Source organism: Cephus cinctus, unplaced genomic scaffold (assembly GCF_000341935.2).
Source record: "Cephus cinctus unplaced genomic scaffold, Ccin1 Ccin1_scaffold0805, whole genome shotgun sequence".
NCBI lineage: Eukaryota > Metazoa > Arthropoda > Insecta > Hymenoptera > Cephidae > Cephus > Cephus cinctus.
The window spans coordinates 71,714-94,977 of record NW_014333402.1 but is presented as its reverse complement, the minus strand read 5'-3'; the positions used below and the strand labels follow the sequence as shown (position 1 = coordinate 94,977).

The following is a 23,264-nucleotide window of genomic DNA, read 5'->3' as shown; positions in this document are numbered from 1 at the left end:
CATATTCTTACTGAAAACGAGTACAGCGTCAGTCTTGACACGTTGCGTGCGAGCAGCAAAAGCCGCTTGATTTACTATGAATAATGAAATACCAATCAATCACAGTCTTCCGGTGATCGATATACTTTAAATATCATGCAAGTTCAGTAATGTTACTGACCTTCGAGGATTCGTCTATCTTACTTTATTTATTTAATGCAAAAAATCAAAATTTCATATATTTTATATAGACTGTATCTACTCCATTGACGTATATATTATATATATACCTTGATATATTTTTCTTACAGAATTAAAAACCCATCCGATGCCCAACCTTCATATTACCACGAAGAATTTTGACAGGGAAGTAAGTAGAAGACAGTTGGATTGACATAAGGATAAAAACAGAACTAACAATACCCTGCCTGATTGTAACCCCCAAGTTGCCAAAGACTACTTTAGGTATAAAGTGGGGATGGGGATGGTCGATATTAGCAGCAAACCACCTTACTTCGAGAAAAGGGGCAACAGTCACATGCGAGCCGTGGTCAGGCAAGCTTGGCCATTGCCAATAAGTCTTAGTCCACGTGTACATTTTTATTTGATATTTTATTTTTCTCAGTACACAAATTTTCATCACCAAAATACGGTACACAGTGTCGTCTAATGTCCATATACACTTGAAGATACCATACGAATTTCATAGGTGAATAAAAATACGACAAAGTATTTGATTGAAGTAAAAAAGAAAAAAAACCTACGATTGCAAAGTACACGATATTATAGGGATAAAAGATTCTAGGGATTTTCTTCTCCCGAAATTATTTCTCTATTCGAAATACGCCTAAAGTGGAACAGTCGCTCACGGTAAGAAATATCCAGACACACTTGACACTGTTTCAAGTTTTATTGCACAACTGACGAATTTCCCAAGGAAACCGATAGCGTCTATGATTAATTTTCTGTTATGTAGTAATTTTACTATGTAACACTTTCGAGTGGCTTTCGTGTCAAGAGATTCAATGATTAGCCGGTCGTTTCCGTGTGCTATGATTTTCATTTTCTAACTACTCGATACTCAGGAACATTATCGTTGTCATAAGGCTTCGATGTAGCTGTCGTGACGAGGCGTTCTATTTTTGCATATCTTTATCGTATTTTACTTCGTTTCTGTTATCGCTCCAAGAAATTGTAAAATTTTCTGACAAACAACAAAGCACCTATCCGTATGTTTCACTGCGTTAAAAGAATCTCTTTAAACAATTTCTTAATGTCTTACTTGCCCTTTATATTTTCCTATAACAAATTGATATTCCATTTCATGTTACTGACCTAGCATTCCGTACACATACGTTACTATGTATTACGTATGCATATGGATTTACGTTGACAATCTATGGTCATACAACTCAGTATAAATCGTTGAGACTATCAAAGACTACAACTACGCTCAATATTCAGTGTATACTTATTACGTTTATCTTATACGAATATAACCATGGTACGTAACTGACGTATTTGAAAATTCAAATATGAAACGCATGGTTGTCAATAAACTATTAAATTTTATAAAAAAATATAGAGCACTGATAACAATCAAAAGATTTAATAGTCTTAAATGCTAAGTCTAACTTTCCAAGTTTATTGTAAAAGTAATCAATGCACCAGTAACCAATCCAAGAATCTATTAAGACGCCTACAATTACCGTTAACTATCGCAGTTAATTACCAGCGAACACAGCGTGAGTCCAACGCAGCACGGCGATTCAATTAAAGTTAATTGGCGTATTAGCAACTTGTGTAGGTTACGAGTAACGTGAGGAATTTGGAAAGGATCACTATCAAGAGTTAAGGATGCCTTGTACAGTAAAGGATTGGCAGTGGCTGGAAGATGAGACGTAGGACGGTGTGTTTGGGTGCGTGGAGTTCGCGTCATCGATGACGGGTTTAACAATGACGAATTCGGGGTCCTCGCAACCCCAAAAGGACTCCACACCCTTGCCAGCACAGTCGTCGGGTTATTATCATCTGCAGAATCGTCATCTTCAACAGACCCAAGAGAAGATGACATCCACCTCTTCACCTGGACAACCGATACAGCTTACCCCTCTTTGGGAGCACGTGGTGAGATATTTTTACTGGACAGAAGTGATACGTTAATTATTTATTATTATTATCGATCAATTGTACTGTCCTTAGGTGCGCACAAAACGATTCCCAACAGATGTGGATACGCGTTCTACTTTTATTGAAATATCTGAGAGATTGCGTGATCCTGAATGGGAAGTCAGACAACATGCTCTACGTGTTCTTGTCGATGTTCTGCCGACCCTCGACATGAACATCATCGACGAGGTTATGCGACCCGTCGTACCGGAACTGGTCAGCAATCTTGGTCATCCAGCACCAGCGGTCAGGAAAGGAGCTTTGGATACCCTTAGAGTCTATCTATTCTACAGTCAAGATCAGGATAATATGGTTAAGATAGTAAGTATTTTATTGCTTTGCACAGTCCTTATATTCTAATGAATACCTGGATAATGATTTTACTGCATCTGAAAGATTGTCGATGGTGGATTTTAAAGTGGTATATTTAAAGGATCGTGTTATTCTGTTTAGATTTTGAATGAAGGACTGAACCGTCCTGATGCTCTGGATAATTTCCAGACTAATGTCACTATGGGTATTATCTTGAGCGTTCCTTCCTTGCTGTTTCCGTCAGCCAGCAGTCCTCGTCCCTCGACTCGGGTTCTCAAGGAAACCACTGCAGCCTTGGCAGCTCGTCTTGTGCAGGTAACTCACCAGGAGGCAGCACTGAGGTCGTTGGTCAAGATACGCGAAGCCATAGGAGCTGAGGAACTTGATTCGTATCTTCTGGAATACAATCCGAAAGTCAAGAGGGATTTTTATGTTCTCTGTGAGGTTTATGATATGAAAGTAACTCCCAAGCTGATTGGGAATGGGGAAATCAAAGGAAGTAGTGGAGAGAAGGATGTTGTACCCTTGGATCAAGCCTGGGGTAGCGATAGTGACTCTTCCGGTATTGCTGAAGAGGATCCTGATGTCGTAATTGGCGCCATGCCACCTGCGCGAGTTCTTCTTGAAACGGAAATAAAATTTAACGAGGAAACGGCTATCACGATGACTATCCTTGAGGAGAAGAACGATGAAAGTGATCATGGTGAGGATCCGGACGATGAGAGCGAATCTGATGATGAGAATGACCTGGAGGTTGTGCAGGTACTTCAGGATATACCTCCAGACAGACGGAAAACTCCTAGACGCGTTCACTTCGGTGGAGAAATTGTTAAACTCAGAACACCGGACAGTGATGACTCTGGGTTAGCTAAATCAGACATGCCTCTTACGAAAATTCCACTTCCTGTCTCGCCAGCGACTAAGATGCCACTCCATCGACGTAGATCCTTGTCGCAGCCGTCCAGTCCTAACCCGAGGAAGCATCATCCTAGAAGAGTATCTCGATCTCAGTCCAGTAGTCCTAGACGTGAGATTTATACCCACAATGCTGATCTGAGTCCGAAGAAAAGTATCCTGTCTAGAACCAGCAGTCCAATTTTTATTATTCAACCGGTCAAGACTCGGAGGAAGAGAAGATCTACTAAAGTACCTTCCGGTAAATTTGACGGTAACGAAGAAAATGAAAAAACTGAATTGGAAAGCATCACCACCAGTAATGATACTTCAGTTTCTAACGATCCATCAAAATCTATTAGAAGCGATCAAAAATCTTTTGAAGTCTATCCAAATACCATCATTGAGGAAACAAACATAGAGGAGAACAGATTATTAAAAGCTGCCATAGATCACCAAACACCAACTGAAAATTCATCCAAAAAAAGTAGTGAAAAATACATAATAGAGCATTCTTTGGAAACCTCTAAGGAAATGCGAAACAGTGTAGCAGAATCTGACTTTATGAAAGATTCCGGGATCATCAATTCTAAAAAAACGGATGAAAGTATCGACACCAAGGATTCTCAAAAGCGTTCCCCGCGACCGTCTAGTAGAGGTACCTTCGAGACATTTCCAAGACAAGAGCGTAATTATATCCTAATGGAATTATCGAGCCCTGTAAGAAAAAAGGCTCAAGACACTAAAAGCGATTCAATGGAAAACAGCACCTCGGGGAATTTAACAAAAACAGATACTATATCGGTATTCGACCCTGAAGAGACAAGGTCGAAGAATTCTTCGTCCATCGAACCAGTCGACGTCATTAATTCAAAATTAAAACCTTCAATCGGACAAAAGGAGGAGAAAAACACAATGGAGACAGGGACGGCAGACCAGTCGACTAGTCGACTAATCGATAGCTTTTCAATAGCAGTCAATGAACCCGACGAATCGAATTCGACGCTCAATGATACCGGGAAAGTCTTTGAAATAACGACGGCAAAGACGACGCAGAATGAGCTTTCACAACGCGATCAATTTCCGGTTATATGTACTGAGCCTCCTGCTATTCCTGTGGAAGCTACAAGAAACAACGACGCAGTCGAGAATCAGTCTGAAAATCGTGTGGCAATTGCGACAGCTGCTCGCAAGGCTCGCGACAAATCAGGCCTGGAAGATTATAGTCAAGAAAGCTCCAGGGAGCTTGATAAAAACACTGATGAAAGTACGATAACCGTCGAGGGTAGCGAAAGCGTGACCTGCAGTAGCAGCGAGGGTGAAGGAAAAGTTGAGGAACTTAACTGGGAAGAATTGAGTCTGGTTAGTCAAGAGATTCTCAACGATTTGCATAACAAGGTAAGAAAATTTTGTTGTGCTAAATTATTTCAATTTGTAGATTGAGCAATTTATTTTATAATTTATATTAACCAAGTGGAATGTGTGATTATCGATTGTAGTATTTATATTGTTTGTATTTATTTAACGTTTGTGGGTTAAATGGTGGTCACGAAAATTCCTTAAATGTATGTTATGAATTTACATATTGTAATTAATATCAGATACTACCTCGTTTTAGTATAATCAGTAGACTTTGAGGTGGTTCATGTTGAATTACTATGATGAGAAGTAGGTCAATCGATTTCACAGGTAAAAAATTGGTGTTACGTATCAACACGGTGTACCGTAAGGGATATGATAGGGTCAGTAGAACTTTGACTTAAATTATTTAAAAAAAATCTTGTTTCGTAGTATCACTTTCATTGTATGAGGAACTATTATATACACTGGTCATTTTGTTTAATTAAAATTCCTCCTGCATGGCATACTTGTAATATTCATCGTGAGAGTAATCAAACAATTCAAAGTCTAATTTAAATTTTTCATATAACCGTCTGACGGTATCTCTGCTCAATTGATTAAAATATATTTTCGATGCATTCGAGTGTCCTCCGGAGTGCCTCCATCTTGGTTTTATCTTTTTCTGAAGTCCCAATTTGTGTATAGCAAAAATTTGATCGCGCCATAACGTCTCCACCTGGAAAAAATATGGGGTAACATTGTAACAATGAATTTCTTGGCTGCACCGGAAACGGTATAGCCAGCCAACAGGAAAATATATTTTCCACGATACTGTCACGTCTTGATAAACAACTGCTGCACCAACCTTGGCAACTATGTCGTATTTAACCAAGCAAGGAGTGCAGAAAAGATAATAAGGCATCCAGTGATCATCGCCGTAATTTGCAAGATCTGTATTAATTAAATACTCGACGAATTCGCGCCATGTTGGTTCGATACCAGCGGGACCTGGCACCCCTCTTCTTTGAATGAATTGATCAGTTCTTGGTGTAGGGAAGTTTTTATCTAAAAATTTTTACTTTTTAATAAAATTGTTTTCGGTGCTAATATAATATATATATGGTCGTTGGCTCACCACGATATTTTTTAACAATCTTTTCGCCATATTTTTGATAAAAGTGAAGAGTTCCATGTTCTCTTCCAGCTACAGAATTTTCAAGTTTATCTCGATAAGCACTTAGCAGTCTTTCAAAAGGGTGTCTGACGACCAATAATTTCGAAGTAGTTTTCAACGCCTAAATAATGATTTCCTTTAGATAAGCAATAAGACCCACGAGTGTAATAATTGATGTAACCATTTCTATATTTTTATATACCAAACCTGTTCTGCATCCGGAATTTCAAGCTCTGGTAAAACTCTTCTAGCTACTGTAGATATTTGCTCCTTGCTACTAGTTAGGTCGTTTTCAGAAACGTTCATTAATAGACACAAATTATAGAGCCAGGTTGTGCTACCAGCCTTGTATATTGGGCAATAGGATAGATTGTGAATTCTGAGAAAAATAGTAAAATATACAATAATAATTTTGAATATTTTCATATTCTATAACGTTATCATATCAATGTTATCTTATAATGACGAACTTGTCGATGTAAAGAACACTGTACTGCGGTGCTGGTGGATGTTTAAATGGAGAATGATTTTCATTGGAATTCTTGTAAATTCCCAAATTGTATCTCTCACAGGTTTTATCAATGGTTAACGATCGCCAAGTATTTTCAGCGTTAGCTTCATCCTGAAAAAATAACAGATTCTAATTGAAATTATAAATACAATTATTCGGTTTTAACTCACCAATAATTTTTTAAGCTTGTCTGGTGTTAGATTTGGTTCAGTTTCATCTCCAGTACCAACAGTATCAAACAAGATCAAAAAAGAGATCAATCCACAGACTGTTAAAATGATAACGATTCTTGTTATCATACATTTGTACCTTCTAATCATGATTCTGTATAAAAGAAAAATATTGATAAAAAAATAAAATGATTATTATTTTAATTCGCGTTACTCTAATGCATCGAATATTCTTTTCCGGTAAAGTTTCATTTAATGCACTTCAAATTGCACAAATTAAAAAAATTACACTCAAACAAATATAACAATTTTGCTCACAATTAAAAGTTTCGTACGTCTTATGAGAGAAAAGTTGGCGTGAGTCTTTCAAGACGTTCGAGACAGACTGGTCGGTTTCGTATAAAACTCAAGTGGGAGGATCACCTTACCTTGAGAAGGTCAGTGACCCACGGTGCATACCAATTCAGCTTGTTACACATGATTCACTTTCCTTATTCATTCTTCAAGCCTTGGTTGAGATTTTACCAAAAATTGTATGAATAATCAGAGCCATTAAAAAAATGTGTCTAAAAAAACTAAATGATAGATAATAAATAATAATAATTAAATAACACGCGAAATAACATCACGTATGAGACATCCTTACCTTTCAACTTTTTAAATGCACAAGTACGCATTTTTGCAAAGGTGCATTGATACCAGAGTATACGATGCATCTGCACCGGTGTATCATCTACAATATTAAATGCTAAAGAATATTCCACGCATCGTAGTATTGCCGACAAAATAAAATCATTGACCGCAATGCGTGAAGCGATTAACAAGTGACCTCAATGCGTCCAATGCGTGACCAGCGCTGACCGAAAATAGTAGTCTTGCTGATAATTTCATAGGTCGCTCTACTTTCTGGCAAAAATTCCAATAATCAATGATTCATACTGTCTGAAAACCTGCTTAGAGTAATAACGACTGTCTGCCCATTTCTGTGTATCCTTGTAGAGCATAAATCCGAAAAACCCTAACTGCCGGTATTCACGGGTAATAATGACTCTCGTTTCTATTTCATAAATTGCGCGAGATAGTCATCGGTTTGCAAGCCATTTTATTTTTCCCCGCGTGAAACTGCCGTCTAGTAACTTTTTCGTTGGCTTTCCGTAACGGCCATAAAATATTTGAAAAAGAAATGCATACCACTGTACTGGATGATGGGTGTACAACTTGAATGCTATACTAGAGCATGTCCTTTGTGTTTTAACATTGGAAATATTCAAGGTCTGGCCAATTAACCCTCCACGTGCCAGTTTTTCCAAGTGCATTGTACCGGTGAGCATTCGTGCCTGTTCGACCTCGGTTTGTGGTTATCAGTGTAGAATCGATAAGACATACCATCCCGGTAGTGTGAACAAGAACTATCGATCTTACCACTGATTTACGTGAGCAATTTGTACACTGATGCGAAAAGTCATTAAACACTTCGAGTCGACTGTCAATTTTCTTCGACTGACTACTCGAAGCAAATACATCAGCACGCTTCGTGTACATTCGACTAGCGTTGTTCTTCATTGGCGCGAAAAGAAAATTATTTGAAAATTAATTCTTTTGAGCATATGGCGCAATTATTTTAGATACGAATTACGAAAGAATTAATTAATAGTATCAACATTATTAACGACAATGATTGTCATACATATTTGTGACAATATGGTTGCCTAATTGCGTGTGCAAAAATGAATGTGTCATTCTACTTGATTCTTAGTCGAATATGTTCAATTTTCTTTTATTACTATTTGAATTATGCATGAAATTTTTCAATTGTACGTATGACCAATTATACGCGAATTTAATACAACGATTTCGTTAGTGGTATTTCGTATGAAGAACAAGTATTCAGCGACTGTGAAATCGCTGAAATCTTCTTAAAGAATCATTATCGTACAGTCTAGCGCTGGGCTAGTTCCAGCGGCAGGGAAGTTGCAAGAAAATAATTAGGCACGTGTTGCGTGTCATGGAGACCCATAAAATATATGTAGTACGTTACATTACGTAGTACGTAGCTTTATGCAAATCCATAAGAACAATTTACCTGTCGTCCCAGAAGCCCCCTTGATTCATTTTCTAATTCATACTCCACGCAAAAGTAAGATATGAAACTTTACTTTCTTCCTTCCGCAAAAAGAATAACTACATCCATAACGTCACCTGAGTCTTGACTATTGAAAAAAAGAAATAAGAAACTTCCGGTTATGCATCATCCATACGTGTTCTCAGCATTATTTAATTTTGATATTTTAAGATTTATTTTCTCCACTGTATGGTATAACTATTCGTTATTGTTTCCCCACATAAATAGAACATTCTCAGTTTACCTGAAATACAATTATAATTTTATGAAAAAACCCCACCGACGTTTTCTAATCTTTAACTTCTGTCTTTAGACCAGTTAACGCATTTTTCACGTGACGCGCTGCATTAAATTCTCAGCTGAACTTCATTATGCAAGCAAGTGGTCATGCTGTCTCACGCAATCGTAAAAGAGTCTTTTATGCGCGAAGCCATCGCTCATTCTCTCGATAGTGTATATATAAAAAGTATCGAAATTACATAGAGATGAAACTAGACATTGACACCTTTCTAGAACATTGCTAATTCATCGTGGTATATAATATGCAAATGACTGTAATATTCTCAGCATTTAAAGGCAGAGATATTGTCAGTGCTTTAATTAGCTTGGAAAAAGTGCGAGTCATAAAGAAAAGACATATAGGGTGTCTTAATACTTTTTCAACCCTTGCTTCAAACTGTTCCTGTCTTACGTGTAATATAAATATGTATGTCACGTACAGTTGTTGCAGCAGCATAACTGCCAGGATCGAAAAAGTAATATTGAAATTTTTTGGAAATTTTGAATAATGAAAAATTGGTTCTCTGTAATTAACTTCAGAACACTAAGCATGTGTAATTAAACAAAATTTTGATTGGAGTAGTTAATTTCTTTGCTAATCAATGATTATTAGCAATTAAATTTTATTGTGGGATATTACTAGTGATTTTATCCAATATCACATTTTGTAAATAAAATTTTTTCAGTTTTTCACACTTTTTTTTTTATTAATTCGTACTATTTCAGGATGATTGGAGAGCAAGGGTCCGTGGGTTGGAACGTATTGCGTCTGCTTTGCGAACGTCTTCGGCTTTGGTTGCGATCGAATCCCGCCTTGGTTCCCTCCTGCATTCAGTCCTGGGTGGGGAAAGAAGCTGCCGGGTCGCCGCGGCGGGTCTGGCAGTCGCAAGGGTAATAATATATTTCCCCAATATCCCGTAATTATGAAAAGTAAATGACTATATTTATATTAATGATTTTTTATATGCGTCAAGGTCGTGGTGGCAGGGGTTGCTGAAGAGGCTCTCAAACGTCGATTACCGCAGCTTGCTTGGGGTCTTGCGAGGCAAGGTGGGCCCAATGCCGCGCAACTTGCCAGGATCGCGATGCTCAGGCTCAGACCAGCCCTTCTCTTAGAACAGTTCCTTCAGCCTCACTGTATCGGCGCCAGAAACGCCAAGGTGAATTTATTAATGATAATTTACCATTTTCATGAGGTGGCTGATGATGTTGAATTTGTTACGGATTTTAAAAATTTTTCTAAATTTTCAGACCAGAGAAAATGCTTTGCAGCTCCTGATCTTCTCATTAGTGACATTTCCCAGCACAGAATTCAAAGTGGAAATGGTGGCGAACAAGGTGGCCGCCATGGTTGCCGATCGTCGCAGAAGAGTAAGACAAGCTGCGCTTGACACTTTGGCTGTTCTAGCACAAATTTATGAGCCTGAGGTAATGACAGAGTGGCAAGAATATATTTGTAAATTCAATTAAAACAATGATAAATGTATATTAAAATTAGCGAGTGGATTATGAACTACTCAATTTGTCGTATATATACAGATTGCAATGGTTTTTACAGGAAGTTCTGCATGCTGGTGAACGTGCTGCCAAAGGTCGACGAGATGCCGAAGAAATGATGGCAGCGATCAGAGCACGTCTTGCCCGGAAGTCGTTACCCTTAGTTTCAGCGGATGGTCTGGTAGTTTATGGACTGCAAATTTCCCCCACTGTTCAAATAGCAACTGGTAATGAAATTTGCAATTTTTTTTATTGCAATTCTATAAAATAGTTTACCTGACTTAGGTGTTGACCCCGCAAGGAATAGGACAATGATTTATGGACGATTTTTTAAACCAGGGCAAAGTCATTATTTTATAATGATCTTTCTTTTTGATGTTCCTAAACAGGATCTGTATCAGCGAGTACATCTTCAGCATAGCTATGCTAAGAATACATAATTTTTTGCCTGATGACATTATCAAATGAGGTTATGATTTTTTTTCCTTCAAGATTTCTTACAGTTAGCACAAGGGAATGAGAATAAAAGTATTTTTAAATATAAACTACTGGGTCATGTGAAAATTCATCTAGATTATGATCACGTGATACACGTTAATTTGATAAGTAAAATATTTGAAATTTTTGCAAATTTAACCACATTTCGAGAAAGAAAAATATGGACCTATTCAATACTTCAACAGTTTCAGATACTGGGTGTTTTATTCTTATATCACTTGAATGTATAATTTTTCGTATTGCACAGGAGCGGATGTCGATTGGATAGTTGCCGGAAGTGGTTCAGTATCGCCGGGTTCAGGTCGTACCAGAGGCCAAATAATAGCCACCTCAACAAGATTAGATAATGGAAAATCATCACGGTAAATCAATAATGGTATCCTTCGCCGATATTAAAATTGTATAAAATATAATGAAATTCAATGATATTATTTCAGAATTGATTCGGCAAAAAATACTAGAAATCCATGGACGGATCGACCGAACCTCGTTGCTGTTGGCGTTGGTCTCCATTCCCGAAATCAACACCCGGTCGCCTGGCAACTTGTTCCATTTAACAATCGGGTAAATATATAAATAAATATAAATATATTTCAAAATATTCATTACCAGTTATAACAATTTCATTAAGTACTTTCACACAAGTAATTCTATAAAGTTTTCGCAATTTTAGAAAATCAGAAAATTAATATCATTAAACTTACTTTAGCTTCCTAATAATATAGATTGTCACGATTGTGCATAAGAAAGGCCATAATGCAATGAAAGTGCAAAATCAATAACCAGCACAGGAAGTTACGTCGAATAGACTTGCGTAAATGTATACTATCTCATGATCTCTACTTCGTGGAAATTATCGGTCAAAGTCGGTCAATGGGCATGCGCCCTTTGCTGTATCACAGTATTCCTTATTGCTGGCATTACTGCAACCATCTAACGCACCTGTGCGTAGATCAGTATATGTAATAGAAATATAACTGTTCGCCAATTTTGATAATGCAAATTTTTTCTACTGGCCGGGTTCAGTAATGGCCACGCTAAAGGTTATGAAATATGTAAATGAAATTTTTGAAATATGAAATTTCATAAAAATTCGTCGATGTCGAAATATACCTGTGGCGTTATTATCGAGAGACCATTACTATAGTTATTGCATGCTGATATACAGATTAGAGGTTAGAAGGAAGATATTGAAGAAAAAACGTATCGCGTGGCAAGGGTTCTCGCGATTTTATTGCGTGCCACTAGGTCAGATTCGACGCCGACGTTAAGCGTCGTTACCCCGAGTTACCAGATATGACGTAGCTCTTGCAAAAATTCCAATGCGGACCTGGTGCGACGAAAGGCTCTAACTCTCTCGTGTTACTGACTGACATTGTTATCACAGAGATATAAAAAAGGGTCGTGTCGTTGATTATACAAAGTATTTCGTAAAAATTTATCGCGATCTGCTATCATTATGTTACTGTGTCGTTTAGTTAATTACAAGCCATATTTGTATACGTTGCTAGTGAGTCATTCGACATATTTAAATTATAATCCTGAAATCTGCCCTTGTAATACTTATTGGGGACTGAAAATAAATTGGTGATTTTTATCAAAAAATTCTTCAAGGTTTACCGTGTTACACGTTTTTTATTTGTTTTTGGCATTCTGACACTTTCTAGCCTATTTATTGTGGTTGGAAAATACTTTTTTGAGATATGACATTTTTTAATTATACTTTTGCATTTTCATTTTTAAGTGAAATTTTATTGCGGTCATGAGTCTCTCGTACTTTCTTGATTTTATTAAGGTCACCATATTTTTGAAATATTCTCAATGATGTTTTTCACTCGTTCTAAGTGTAAATGGAGTATTGACATTTTTCTTTTCGTAGGATGATCAGCATCCCAGAGATCAAAGATGGAACTCTGATGATTCTAACGTAGACGTGGGAATTTCTAACGGTAACTAACGTCAACTTTATTGAATTGTCAATATATAATTTCTTAATTAATTTCATACTCTGTGTATTACGTGATACTCAATTTCAAACCAGAAAAAGGAACAAGTCAGAAGTTAAGATTGGAGGAAAAATTTCGAAGATTTTATCCAGCGTCGAAGAGAATTCAGGATTGTATTGAAAGCGAATCCTCGACTTCCGGTGACACTCCCAATGAAGATCTTCACGGAAGTCAACAGCTGGATGATCAGGTTTGCAAAGATGTTCATGAGATTTATAAGGAAAAGGTCAAAAAAATTATCACACTGAAATATTATTTTTTCATTATCAAATATCTTCGTATTTTTTTTCAGATTCAAATTACTAACTCTTCAACGCGGGAAAGAGTCAATAGCAGAGTAAGCGAAATTACAGAATTTTGAAATTTCCAAAAAGTACTTTATTAACTTTTTACAGACTCGACTAGGTAGTCCACCACCTCAGGAAGGAGCAACGAATAAAGTAGAATCCAAAATACCAATATTATATTCTCGCGAACGAGGATTCAACACGAAGGAATCATTTGCCGGAAGTACGCAAGTGCGGCGCAACGTCAATCTCGAGATAAACGGAAATGACAAAACCAGCGTGAGCGGCCTACCAAAAAGAAGAATACATGAAAGCACCGAGAGTCATGAAAATAAAATGTACACGCGAGATGAGAATATCAAGTACAATTCTGTTTAACCTACTCTCACTACTAGGAAATGAAGTAATTTTCTAAAAATAATTTAACATAATTCTTAACAGTTACGGAAGCATGTATCAGAGAAGAAAACGTTTCATAGAGGGAACTGCTTTTCAAGGATTACCATCAGCGGCTCACATAAATAATTCCTCCGATTCACATTACGAAAGTCAAATAAGTGGTAAAAAATTCACTGGCTACAATGGCAGAGTGAGTAATTGATATTTTGAAAAATATTGTATACCTCGACAAAAATTAACTTCCATACGCCTCGGTATTGCAGAAAATAATAACGGAAGAAGCGCATAAGATATTCACGGAAATTCCGACAACGCAAAGTTATCAAACATCACGAAGTTCAAACAGATTTTCCCAAAGTCCAAACAGAAGAAGGAAACAGTACCGTTCCAATTCCGAGGAACGCCGTTACGATTCTGTTCCAAAAACTGCACCACAACAGACGTAAGTATATTATTGGTCTTAGCTTCATTCATTATAAAAAAGTAAAACCTGCATAAATTAATCTCAAATACAGATATCAAACACCTTATCAGCGACAAAGTGGGCCAATGGATACAAGCATGATTTCTAAATTACAAACTGCGTCATATTCTTCAAATCACTTTTCATTTGGATATCAGGGATCAGTGAAAAGATCAAATAACGACATTACCAATAACAATACATTACACAGAGTGAGTAAAGATACCAAATTTATTTTAGCCAAAAAATTTAACTCAAATTACCTATATGTATCTCAATGGCAATATTAAATTCACAGAAGGATACGTATTTCCAAAGCACAACAGACAAACAACACGCGGGAACTGACGTAAACACTGCCGACACCCGAATACGTGTACTTCCAAATAATCTTGAAGGGAAGCTGCGATCTCGTTCTCGTTCCGAGATTCGTTATCCCGAGAAAATGGACAGGGTGATGTCATACGGCTTGCAAACAGCATCAGTCCAAAATTTGTAAGTTTAACAAATCCATAATTAATATTATTAATTTTTATTAAACAATTTTTATAAAAATCGATCTTGTATCATACGTTAATATGCAGCTAATCAATGCTTCAATACACTTTGTACAATGCGTCTGTACTGATATGATAAGTACGTGTCTCCAAGACATACAGTACTGCTAACTTATTTTTTAACTATTTTTCTTTGACTCCACCTGTCTTCTCAACTTCTTTCTCGAAGATACGTCTAGCATAACCTCACAGTGCCAACACGCAACATCGATTTTAGTACATAAGCATAGAAGAACACGGAAAGCATAACCGGGCCAGATGGGTTTCAGCCATTGGCCCGGTGGTGACAGCCATTGACAGTTTATTAACGTCTCCTTGAAATTTGATAAAAAATATCTAATAGATAAATATTTCCCTAATGTCGTGTCCGCCGGAGAAAGTGCAACGTGGGTCCGTCCAGTGCATTACGCTTAATATAAATAATGTATCGAGATAAGTACATGGTTCGAACTGTGAAGAAAATATTTCCGTTTATTGATTTTCCCTGAAAACTCATAGTAACAATCTGGATTGATATTAAGAGCGTTGTTTTAAATTTTATTGTTAAAAAAGGAGTTGAAAATATTATTGCTATTATTATATCTACATTAATAGGACATTTGACCTCATATCAAGTGTAATCTATGCACAGTCACGTTGCATATATTGCTCTGACGTTTTCCAACCACGCGTTGCTGAAATTCGCGGTGGTAATAGGTAAAGGTTTGACTGTAGAAAATCTCGCGTGCGAAAGTAAGATTTCGAAAAGTGATAAACAGTAGACATACCGCCACGCGCAAAAGTAATATGCTCTCTTTAAAAGTAGCATTATACGGTCAACCGTTAGGCGTGTACGTGGCTTTAAATAAAGAGAAACGTATTTCTTACGTTCTAAAGAATTTTATTATTTCTCCATAAATGTCAATGTCAATCGACCACCGTTAGGGAATTCATGACTTCCAGGAGTGAGATAATTTTTAATGCCAAAGGTCAACGAACTCCATGCGGGCTACGTTTATGTGAAAATAACCTATGTAATACGCGCAAACAGTACGACGATGAAGACTTCTTAGTTCTATTCAAACATTATGAAAAGAATGCGTTCGAGTATCGATTATCATTTTCGAGTTCATTTGTGTTGAGAATTCGCGAGGTTAATTAAAGTCGATAATTACGTCGCGTGCCTAGCGGCCGATGCCAGTTCGGGATAAATATTTGTATCTGCCATCGCACATAGACTCTATGTACTAGACGTGTATATATATATATATGTATACAAATGTACATTTCCTACTGCGTTGAAATATTCAGTCAAAATTTCTTGCAAAATTGCAAGAGAAGCTAATACTGTCCAAATCATTCTTGACAGGCCCCTAATCAATAATCGTGAACTTCATTAAAATGCCCCATACACTAAATACACGAGTCATGAAATTGTCTTCCAAAAAATCATTACCCTTCGTACAATCGTTATAGTGATTTATAGAATAATTTTTATAAAAAATTACTATAATCATTTTTGCACAAATTACACCAGTACAAGTAGCTTTAAAATTTCATTCGATACAAAAGTTTTAAATTCTATTAATTCCAAGTCGTCCTTCAACATTCTCGTAAACACCAAATACATTTCGATCAATTCCCCACCTGCTGATATTACATGCCAAGAAGAAAAACTACTTTAACAATTTACGTATCGATGTTATAACGTACATACGTACCATGAGACATGATTAATGTGTAAAAAACAATTTAAATGATATGATTTAATGATATTAATATATAAAAATTTAATTATTTAACACTGCTTGTACCAACGAACGTAGTGAATCTAATGATAAAAATAGAGCACCTGATAAATTGTTCTAGCTTATCTATTATCAGATTTTTTCACCCTCCCCCCCACTCTTTCTATGTACTATCAGTCACCTTGACGGATGACGTAAGGTGGTATACATATATATGAATATTTACTAGCAGGGTAGCCAAGTTAGGGTCACTACGTATGGTCGAGTTCCTGGCCTATAGCTTAGGGTAGGAACGGGGTGGGCGACAAAGTGGAGAAGGGTGACGCGTCTGAGCAGGCGGTCAGCGTCGCGACGCTTCGAATTCTATGCGGGCAGCAGTCGTGTGTGCGACAGTGCCGAGCGTTGGATGTTCGCCTGGTGTACAAGTGTAGTTCATATTAAACGTGATAAGTAACATTGGTGCTTTGATTTAAATTGCTAATTAAATATGGCTTCTTGTATAAATTAATTACGCGTATATACAATATGTGTACCGTGCGTTAGATAACTCGGTGAATTTAAAGAGCTATACCATGGCCGTTAGCTATTTTAAAACGGGTTCGATATTGTGACAAAGGTCAAGTATAACGTGGAATTGTAACACCCGTTTCACAGGTATGAATATAGTGTTTGATGGAGATGCCATTTACAGTATTAGGACAGGGGGAGAGTCGGGAATTTTAGTAGTCGTAAAGTCGACCGACTTTGTGCAGACTTCGCTACTTGGATGTCTGACCACCACGGCGTATTACTCCTCAAAGTACGTCAGTAGCAGTTTTGAGAGATTTTAACGTTGCGAAAAGTTTGCTTTCGACTTCTATTCTTTTGGGGCGAAAAGGTAATAGAAATTTATTTTGATTTAGTCAATTTTGTGATTTTTAGTATAAAGTAACGGAGATGGACTCGCGATTGTATTTCGTTGTTCCTAAGTTGGTTTGTAGACAGGAATTAAGGTCGGCAGTGCCAACGTGGATATCGACTTTTCCGACTATTGACTTTTACCGGTAGCAGCTAGCAGACGTAATTACACGTACGTTGCGTCGTATTAAGAGTGACACGTGTAAATTTTCAGTTTTAGTGATTTTTCCTTGAAAAATTAATGCGTATACTTGAATTCCATATAGGTTAAATAAATGAAGTAGCTCGTAAAGCCGCCGACTGGTTTCTCGCGTGGAAAATCCATATTCTGCTGAATGTAATCAATGACCTCCCACAGCGTGGAGTTTGAAACGGATACGCATGGTTCTCGTGGCATGTCATTTATTAGAATTTTGTCATTATTCGTGGCTCGTTGTAATTACCTGTTGTTCATCGATTTCGAATTGTGGTGAAATTTGATTTTTAAGGTCTCATAGTGTCTCGTAACTTTTTAATATACTTGGATGCAAGTGAATCGTGGACTATAAAAATTTTTAAACCGTTATGAGAAGTGCTGCGAAATTTTTGTGTTACCGTGCTACGGGAAATACTTGACAGTGAGTTAAAAGAGGTGTAAAATGATCTTCAAGTTTTGCGTTTGGCCATCCGAGGTCAAGGAAGACACCAAAGCTCTTGCTGAGGTCAAAAGTAATGATGGGGACATGGAAGAGAGGAAATTCGCCAGAAGCGTCCTACGCTGTTGTCCCTGTGTCTTTCGCTCAAGAAAATCTGTCGGGATTGGGAATATCGAGGATCCGTGTCTTTCTGCGGATAACACGAGTACAAGAACGACACCTGTCATTGCTCTGAGACTAAATCAGAGTACAGATACGATGTATGTTTCTGGAGTAAAATCATTGGTGATATTATTATTTTCGATCATGAAGATCCTGCTGCATTTGAATTAAATTTTTGGCATTTTTTGTTTTCTTAACTCATGTAATACATTTTTTTCAGAGACAAGGCCACCCCTGACGAAGCAGAGTACAATGACAGGAACAGACGTCAATTTACATCTCAGATGAGCGTTTATCCTGTGGAGAATTTAAATGGCCAGGATCTACAGTATAAAGGTACTGTATAGTGTAATTAAGTAAAATGATTATGGCATAGGATATTTTTATATCTATTGTCGAGTGAGATATATATATATATATATATATATATATATATATATATATATATATATATATATATATATATATATATATATATAGTTCACGTGGCAGGTTATCGTTTTAATAATGCAGAAACCTGAAATTTCCTATGACAAGGGAAACGCACGTACAACGTTGAATTGGTTACCAATTAGATTGTAGAGAATAAGCGATCGAAAGTGGATTAACTAGACCGTGAGGTTCTTAACCTTTTTCTTTGAAACATAATGTAGTTATGTAGCTTACGTATACTATTGTTCAAAGTCGCCCTTACATGACCGCAATAATCAATATTCCACTGGACAAAGGTAAATAACGTGAAATATTAATTGGTAAATAACCATTTAGAGTAGGGTTATGTAATTTCTCTTAAATCAACTAAAAACTTTCATTGAATATATTTTCTGCGATTTCATTTTTGCCGTTTGTAATGCCTGTATTTTTTTTATTCAAGCCTTCGACAATCCACGATCAAACAGCGCCAGCAGCTCTACGTCGATTGCGTCCATTGGATTGGGTCACAGGAAGGATAGATTAAAAATAACCCAGGACCAACAACATAGTACTACGAAGTACAGTACCAACAACATCAACAGCAACAGTCGCTCGTCTTCGCGACAAAGTCAAAATGAAGAAAAGGCTTTTGATATTGTTCCTCAACACTCTAGTCCTCGACGTAATTCAGTAAATTCTTACATTGTAAGTTTAAAAAATGAAATTAGGATTGACTTGAGACATTTAACACTTTTCTCTATGACGTAAAGTTTTATTTATATTTTTTAATCTACGTTAAGAAACATTTTTTATCTTTGCATGCATGGTAGAGTAGGTCCGCACTGTATTAAATACTGTGACTGCAGTCACGCTATTTTCTCATTGCACTACTGGTTCGTTGGTGGTATATTATTGATTGAGAATTATTGATGGCTGATAATTATGTGCTCTAAGTGTTAGATGTCAGTTTAATCATTGCAATACTGTGGTACATTCCACGATTGCATGACTTATTAACTTTTCAGATCTCACAGTATGATAAAGGATTAATCAGTCCTGCTGAATCCAGCGTTTTAGTCATTGAAGACGGTGACAGTCAAGAGACTAGTACAGAAGAGGAAACAAAGTCTGGGGATGAACTAGAAAAACAATTGAATTTCAATAGTAGCAACAGTCGCGATAATGATCATAGTGATGACAGTGATGATGACAATTCTGAAATAGATCTAGTCGAGAGAGGCGAAACTGAAAAATCATCTCATTTTATCTCGTCGGATGATAGCGTATGCATAAATCATTCATTGAAATCATCCGATGAATGTTTATTAATGGATAACGCCATGAGAGAGTTCAGCGATGTTCGTTCCACCAATTCGGATGAAAAAAATTCGAAAAAATCAGAGTCGCCATTTTCTGATCGTTCGATCAGCAATAAATCTTTTAATTCTGATATGTCCAAGTCCCCTTCGGTACAAACTGTTTGCATTGCTTCGCAGAAGTCATTGGTGAGTGGTATTGATGGTTGACAATAATACCATGAAATATATTTAATTATGAAAATTAATTAATTGGGAAATGGATATATGTTTGTTAGAATTTTCTAATCTCGCACTGTAGATGCGCTTTGTATTTTTGACTTTTTTTTTTACTTAGTTAGATACTAAATTTTCATTCTCAAATACTAATATTCCAAACTTTTCTGGCTTACGAATTGGCGGGAATAATTGAATGCTAATATGTTATTTTCGTTGTACAGGATATTTCGAATGAAAATGACATCGAGGAACTTGAAATCGAAGAGGAAGTAATTCCTAGTCCCATTTATTCAAAAACAAATGAAACTATCTCCTTTCAGTCTCTGGATACCAAACTCCTTGCTAGAGAGGCCAGTGCGCCGAATTCACCTTCTAGACTTGAAACTTTTACAACTGATTCAAGAGAAGCAATCGAGTACGAAGAGTCTAGAAGCAATAGGGAATCTAATATTATTTTACGTAATTCAAATAACAATCATATGGTATGGACAGGCTATACAGTGATACTGTTTATATTAATGAAAATGAAAATAATAATTTTTATATCTAATTGCAGACTTCTCAACAATCCATTTCTCAAGAGACCTTAGAGGATATAGCGTCACCGAACAATTCTAACACGTCCACTCCACATTCTACGAATCTTTCCCATTCGAATAAAAGTGCTGGTGGCGAAGTAGGATCCAGTATGGCAGATATGGGTAACGAGGTGGGTTATCAAATTATAATAAAACTAGTTAATCAATGCTAAAATTTGTTTACCAGTTACTTCAAAATATTTTAAAAAGATACTATGGCTAAAATAAATTTCTTTACACAGAGTCGTTCATCGTCACCAATGGATCTTGTCGAACCGCCGAAGAAGATGCCATCGAGGCTCGTACGCAGTAGAATAAAACCTCGAGTGAATACAATGAGAACAATGCAAAATTCATCTGGACAAAATCTCACGAAACAGATAGAAAAGCCAAAAATATCTGTACAACAGTGCTTTGCGCAATTAGAGCATAAAGACTGGTCAGTTTCCTTTAGACTCTAATATAAAATTGCATAGAAAATAGTAAATCGTAATAAAAATACGCTCTTCGCTATTCAGGGAAGTTTCCATGAAAGGCCTGAAGATGCTCTCCCAAATCGTTCGTTCTAATCCTGAACAACTAGAGACATACGGTCCAGGAACCATAAGCAGAGTCTTAGGAAAGCATATAAGAAATCTTCGTTCCCAAGTATCTCGCGTAGCTTGTCAAGCTGCAGGAGACGTTTTCAGTGCCCAAATTCGCGGAATTGATCAGGTAATTACTATAGTCAAATACATTGAATTTCCCATAACCTTCAATACATGCTAATTAATTCTGTTTTCAGGAATTGGATGACATTGCAGGTCCATTGTTACACAGAACAGCCGATACGAATAAATTTCTACGGGCTGATTGTAACGCTGCCCTAGATAGCATGATTGAACATCTTCCCCCTCACAGAACAATAAGTGTCATCGTTTATCGTGGAGCTACGTAAGATAAATAGTGTATTATTTCGTACAAGAAAAAATGATGATATATTCAAAATACTATGAATATTCATTTTTCAGACATCAAAATGCTATTGTAAGAGCTGCAACGGCTAGATTGTTATCTACCGTAATTGATAAAATTGGAGGAGATCATGTAATGACTTTACCACGTGAAGTCCGCGAGAAGCTTTTAGGTACCGGCGCAAAATTATTGATCGATGGTAATCTGGATGCTAGGTAAGTCGTTTCCTTTCATCTAGAACCAGGAACTAGGAATTAGGTGGGTCTAATAATAATTTTTCTTTCAGGAATTATGCTAAGAAGATGTTCAGATCATTGATGCGGTGCGACGGCTTCCGGAAGGCACTCACGGATTCCGTACCAGAGAATACATTACGGCATATCGATAAGACATTGAAATCACTTTAATTATAAACGCGCTTTGATATTTACCCTGACAGAATTCGATGTTTTCGACGACTCTCGTTGTCTGATGCTCGTTGTTTGCTCTGAATGTGAGAAGAATATTTTTCATGGGAATATAAAGTCAACACACGTGCAAGTGATATGATTGATGTGCAAAAGAAGCGTCTGATATGTGGTACGAATGAGAATGATTATTTCATTTGGATATGTGTGATGCCTTTTTTTAAATTAGTAAATAAAAGCAATTCAGGGCTGTGCTTTTGAAATGAGGAATATTGAGTAAAATAGGATTTGTCGTACGCAGAATTTTGCACGTCGATCGGTACCGTTACTCTCGTATGACATATTTAAAAGCAATTCATTCTGTAAACTAGAAACTGATAATCGACCTATTATTGATTTGATACGTTTTGATACCTGGGATTTTTATTCTGTACATTTTTTTATACTGTAATTATAATATCGATATATTGTCATTATGTGTTTGACTGATGACAGTGGCCTTCGTATTGAAATGAATTACGTATAAGAATTAAAGTTAATATTCTGAAATATTATAATATTCAACTGTTTTTTTTTTGTTTGAAATAGATCTGTAGTAATATATATAGAGTTATTCAGTAGAAACGCACCACCCGAATATAGTTCTACCATGGGAATCAAATGGAGGGGCTAACTTCAGGTGGTGCGTTTGTGAATAATGAATAACCGTGTATACGTTTTTTTTTTTGGTAAAAATATTATTATGGAAGAAAAAAACAAAATGTCTTGTTACTTCACCAACTCTACGAAAGTGAGTTGCAGGAAGTAGAATTAAATCCTGAAGCAGTACAAGGAAAGGAATGCATTGCTCATGGCAATGATTCTGTTTCTCATTGATGAAACAAACATGAACGATCTGAGCTCAATGAAGAAAGTCATTCAGTAATAAATATACGACATCGTAAAGGCATCTCTTCGGAAGAACAGGATCTTTTGTTTAGAGGCGTTGATTGAGAATTGCTCAGAAAAAGTATTTATAATAATCCGGTCCAACGTATGTGTAAATCGTTAATTTACTCAGCTACGAGTTTCTTAAATCTGTACCTCGATATATAGTTTATTGATAATGAATAATTTATATTTATACGCATACGAACTTATATAGTTGTTTATAAAGCATACATAAGTATATTATTGATAAATATAATTAATGTTGTTGTATCATCGACTACCAATTTGTATTACCAGGAGATTTGGGATTGACTTAATAATTTCTTCATTCTGATCACAATCACTTAATTAATTTCCAAATGCATGA

At 36.5% G+C, this 23,264-nt stretch overlaps 2 protein-coding genes across 9 annotated transcripts; one reads left to right on the top strand and one right to left on the bottom strand.

Annotated features, from left to right (window-relative positions):
* The first annotated feature begins 587 nt into the window (after nt 1-587).
* On the top strand, nt 588-23,167 carry LOC107270564. 4 transcript variants are annotated; one of them, XM_015745672.2, is made up of 28 exons: nt 588-849; nt 1,775-2,106; nt 2,182-2,469; nt 2,602-4,752; nt 9,678-9,842; nt 9,926-10,111; nt 10,203-10,379; nt 10,510-10,675; nt 11,194-11,308; nt 11,384-11,510; nt 12,826-12,895; nt 12,988-13,142; nt 13,245-13,289; nt 13,348-13,601; nt 13,681-13,828; nt 13,902-14,080; nt 14,154-14,313; nt 14,400-14,596; nt 18,300-18,415; nt 18,954-19,198; nt 19,519-19,998; nt 20,250-20,510; nt 20,585-20,737; nt 20,849-21,045; nt 21,125-21,320; nt 21,391-21,539; nt 21,617-21,775; nt 21,847-23,167. In XM_015745672.2, exons 2-28 carry the CDS (start codon nt 1,921-1,923, stop codon nt 21,965-21,967), a joined length of 6,846 nt encoding a protein of 2,281 aa, XP_015601158.1. In that variant the 5' UTR covers nt 588-849; nt 1,775-1,920; the 3' UTR covers nt 21,968-23,167. The 4 variants fall into 4 exon arrangements, with proteins under 4 accessions (XP_015601158.1, XP_015601160.1, XP_015601159.1 ...); XM_015745673.2 differs by lacking the exon at nt 588-849 and having other exon boundaries at nt 1,700-2,106; nt 13,348-13,577; XM_025087946.1 differs by lacking the exon at nt 588-849 and having other exon boundaries at nt 1,700-2,106.
* On the bottom strand, nt 5,138-8,077 carry LOC107270576 (carbohydrate sulfotransferase 11). Of its 5 annotated transcripts, none has more exons than XM_025087966.1 (9): nt 7,742-8,077; nt 7,197-7,456; nt 6,979-7,125; nt 6,551-6,704; nt 6,340-6,509; nt 6,077-6,248; nt 5,831-5,990; nt 5,561-5,760; nt 5,138-5,431 (listed from the first exon to the last, which is right to left on the bottom strand). In XM_025087966.1, the coding sequence occupies exons 3-9, from the start codon at nt 7,005-7,007 to the stop codon at nt 5,198-5,200; spliced, it is 1,119 nt and encodes a 372-aa protein (XP_024943734.1). In that variant the 5' UTR covers nt 7,008-7,125; nt 7,197-7,456; nt 7,742-8,077; the 3' UTR covers nt 5,138-5,197. The 5 variants fall into 5 exon arrangements, with proteins under 5 accessions (XP_024943734.1, XP_024943735.1, XP_015601183.1 ...); XM_025087967.1 differs by having other exon boundaries at nt 6,979-7,116; XM_015745697.2 differs by having other exon boundaries at nt 6,340-6,491; nt 7,742-8,073.
* Nucleotides 23,168-23,264: the final 97 nt, after the last annotated feature.

Excerpts from the sequence above, each read along its gene's own strand:
- LOC107270564 (XM_015745672.2), top strand. The coding sequence starts at position 1,921 with ATGACGGGTTTAACAATGACGAATTCGGGGTCCTCGCAACCCCAAAAG. Across the intron at positions 19,999-20,249 it reads TTGCTTCGCAGAAGTCATTG|GATATTTCGAATGAAAATGA; the intron begins GTGAGTGGTATT and ends TTCGTTGTACAG. Across the intron at positions 21,321-21,390 it reads AAATTCGCGGAATTGATCAG|GAATTGGATGACATTGCAGG; the intron begins GTAATTACTATA and ends TTCTGTTTTCAG.
- LOC107270576 (XM_025087966.1), bottom strand. The coding sequence starts at position 7,007 with ATGCACCGTGGGTCACTGACCTTCTCAAG. Across the intron at positions 6,249-6,339 it reads AGTGTTCTTTACATCGACAA|AATTCACAATCTATCCTATT; the intron begins GTTCGTCATTAT and ends TATTTTTCTCAG. Across the intron at positions 5,432-5,560 it reads AATACGACATAGTTGCCAAG|GTGGAGACGTTATGGCGCGA; the intron begins GTTGGTGCAGCA and ends TATTTTTTCCAG.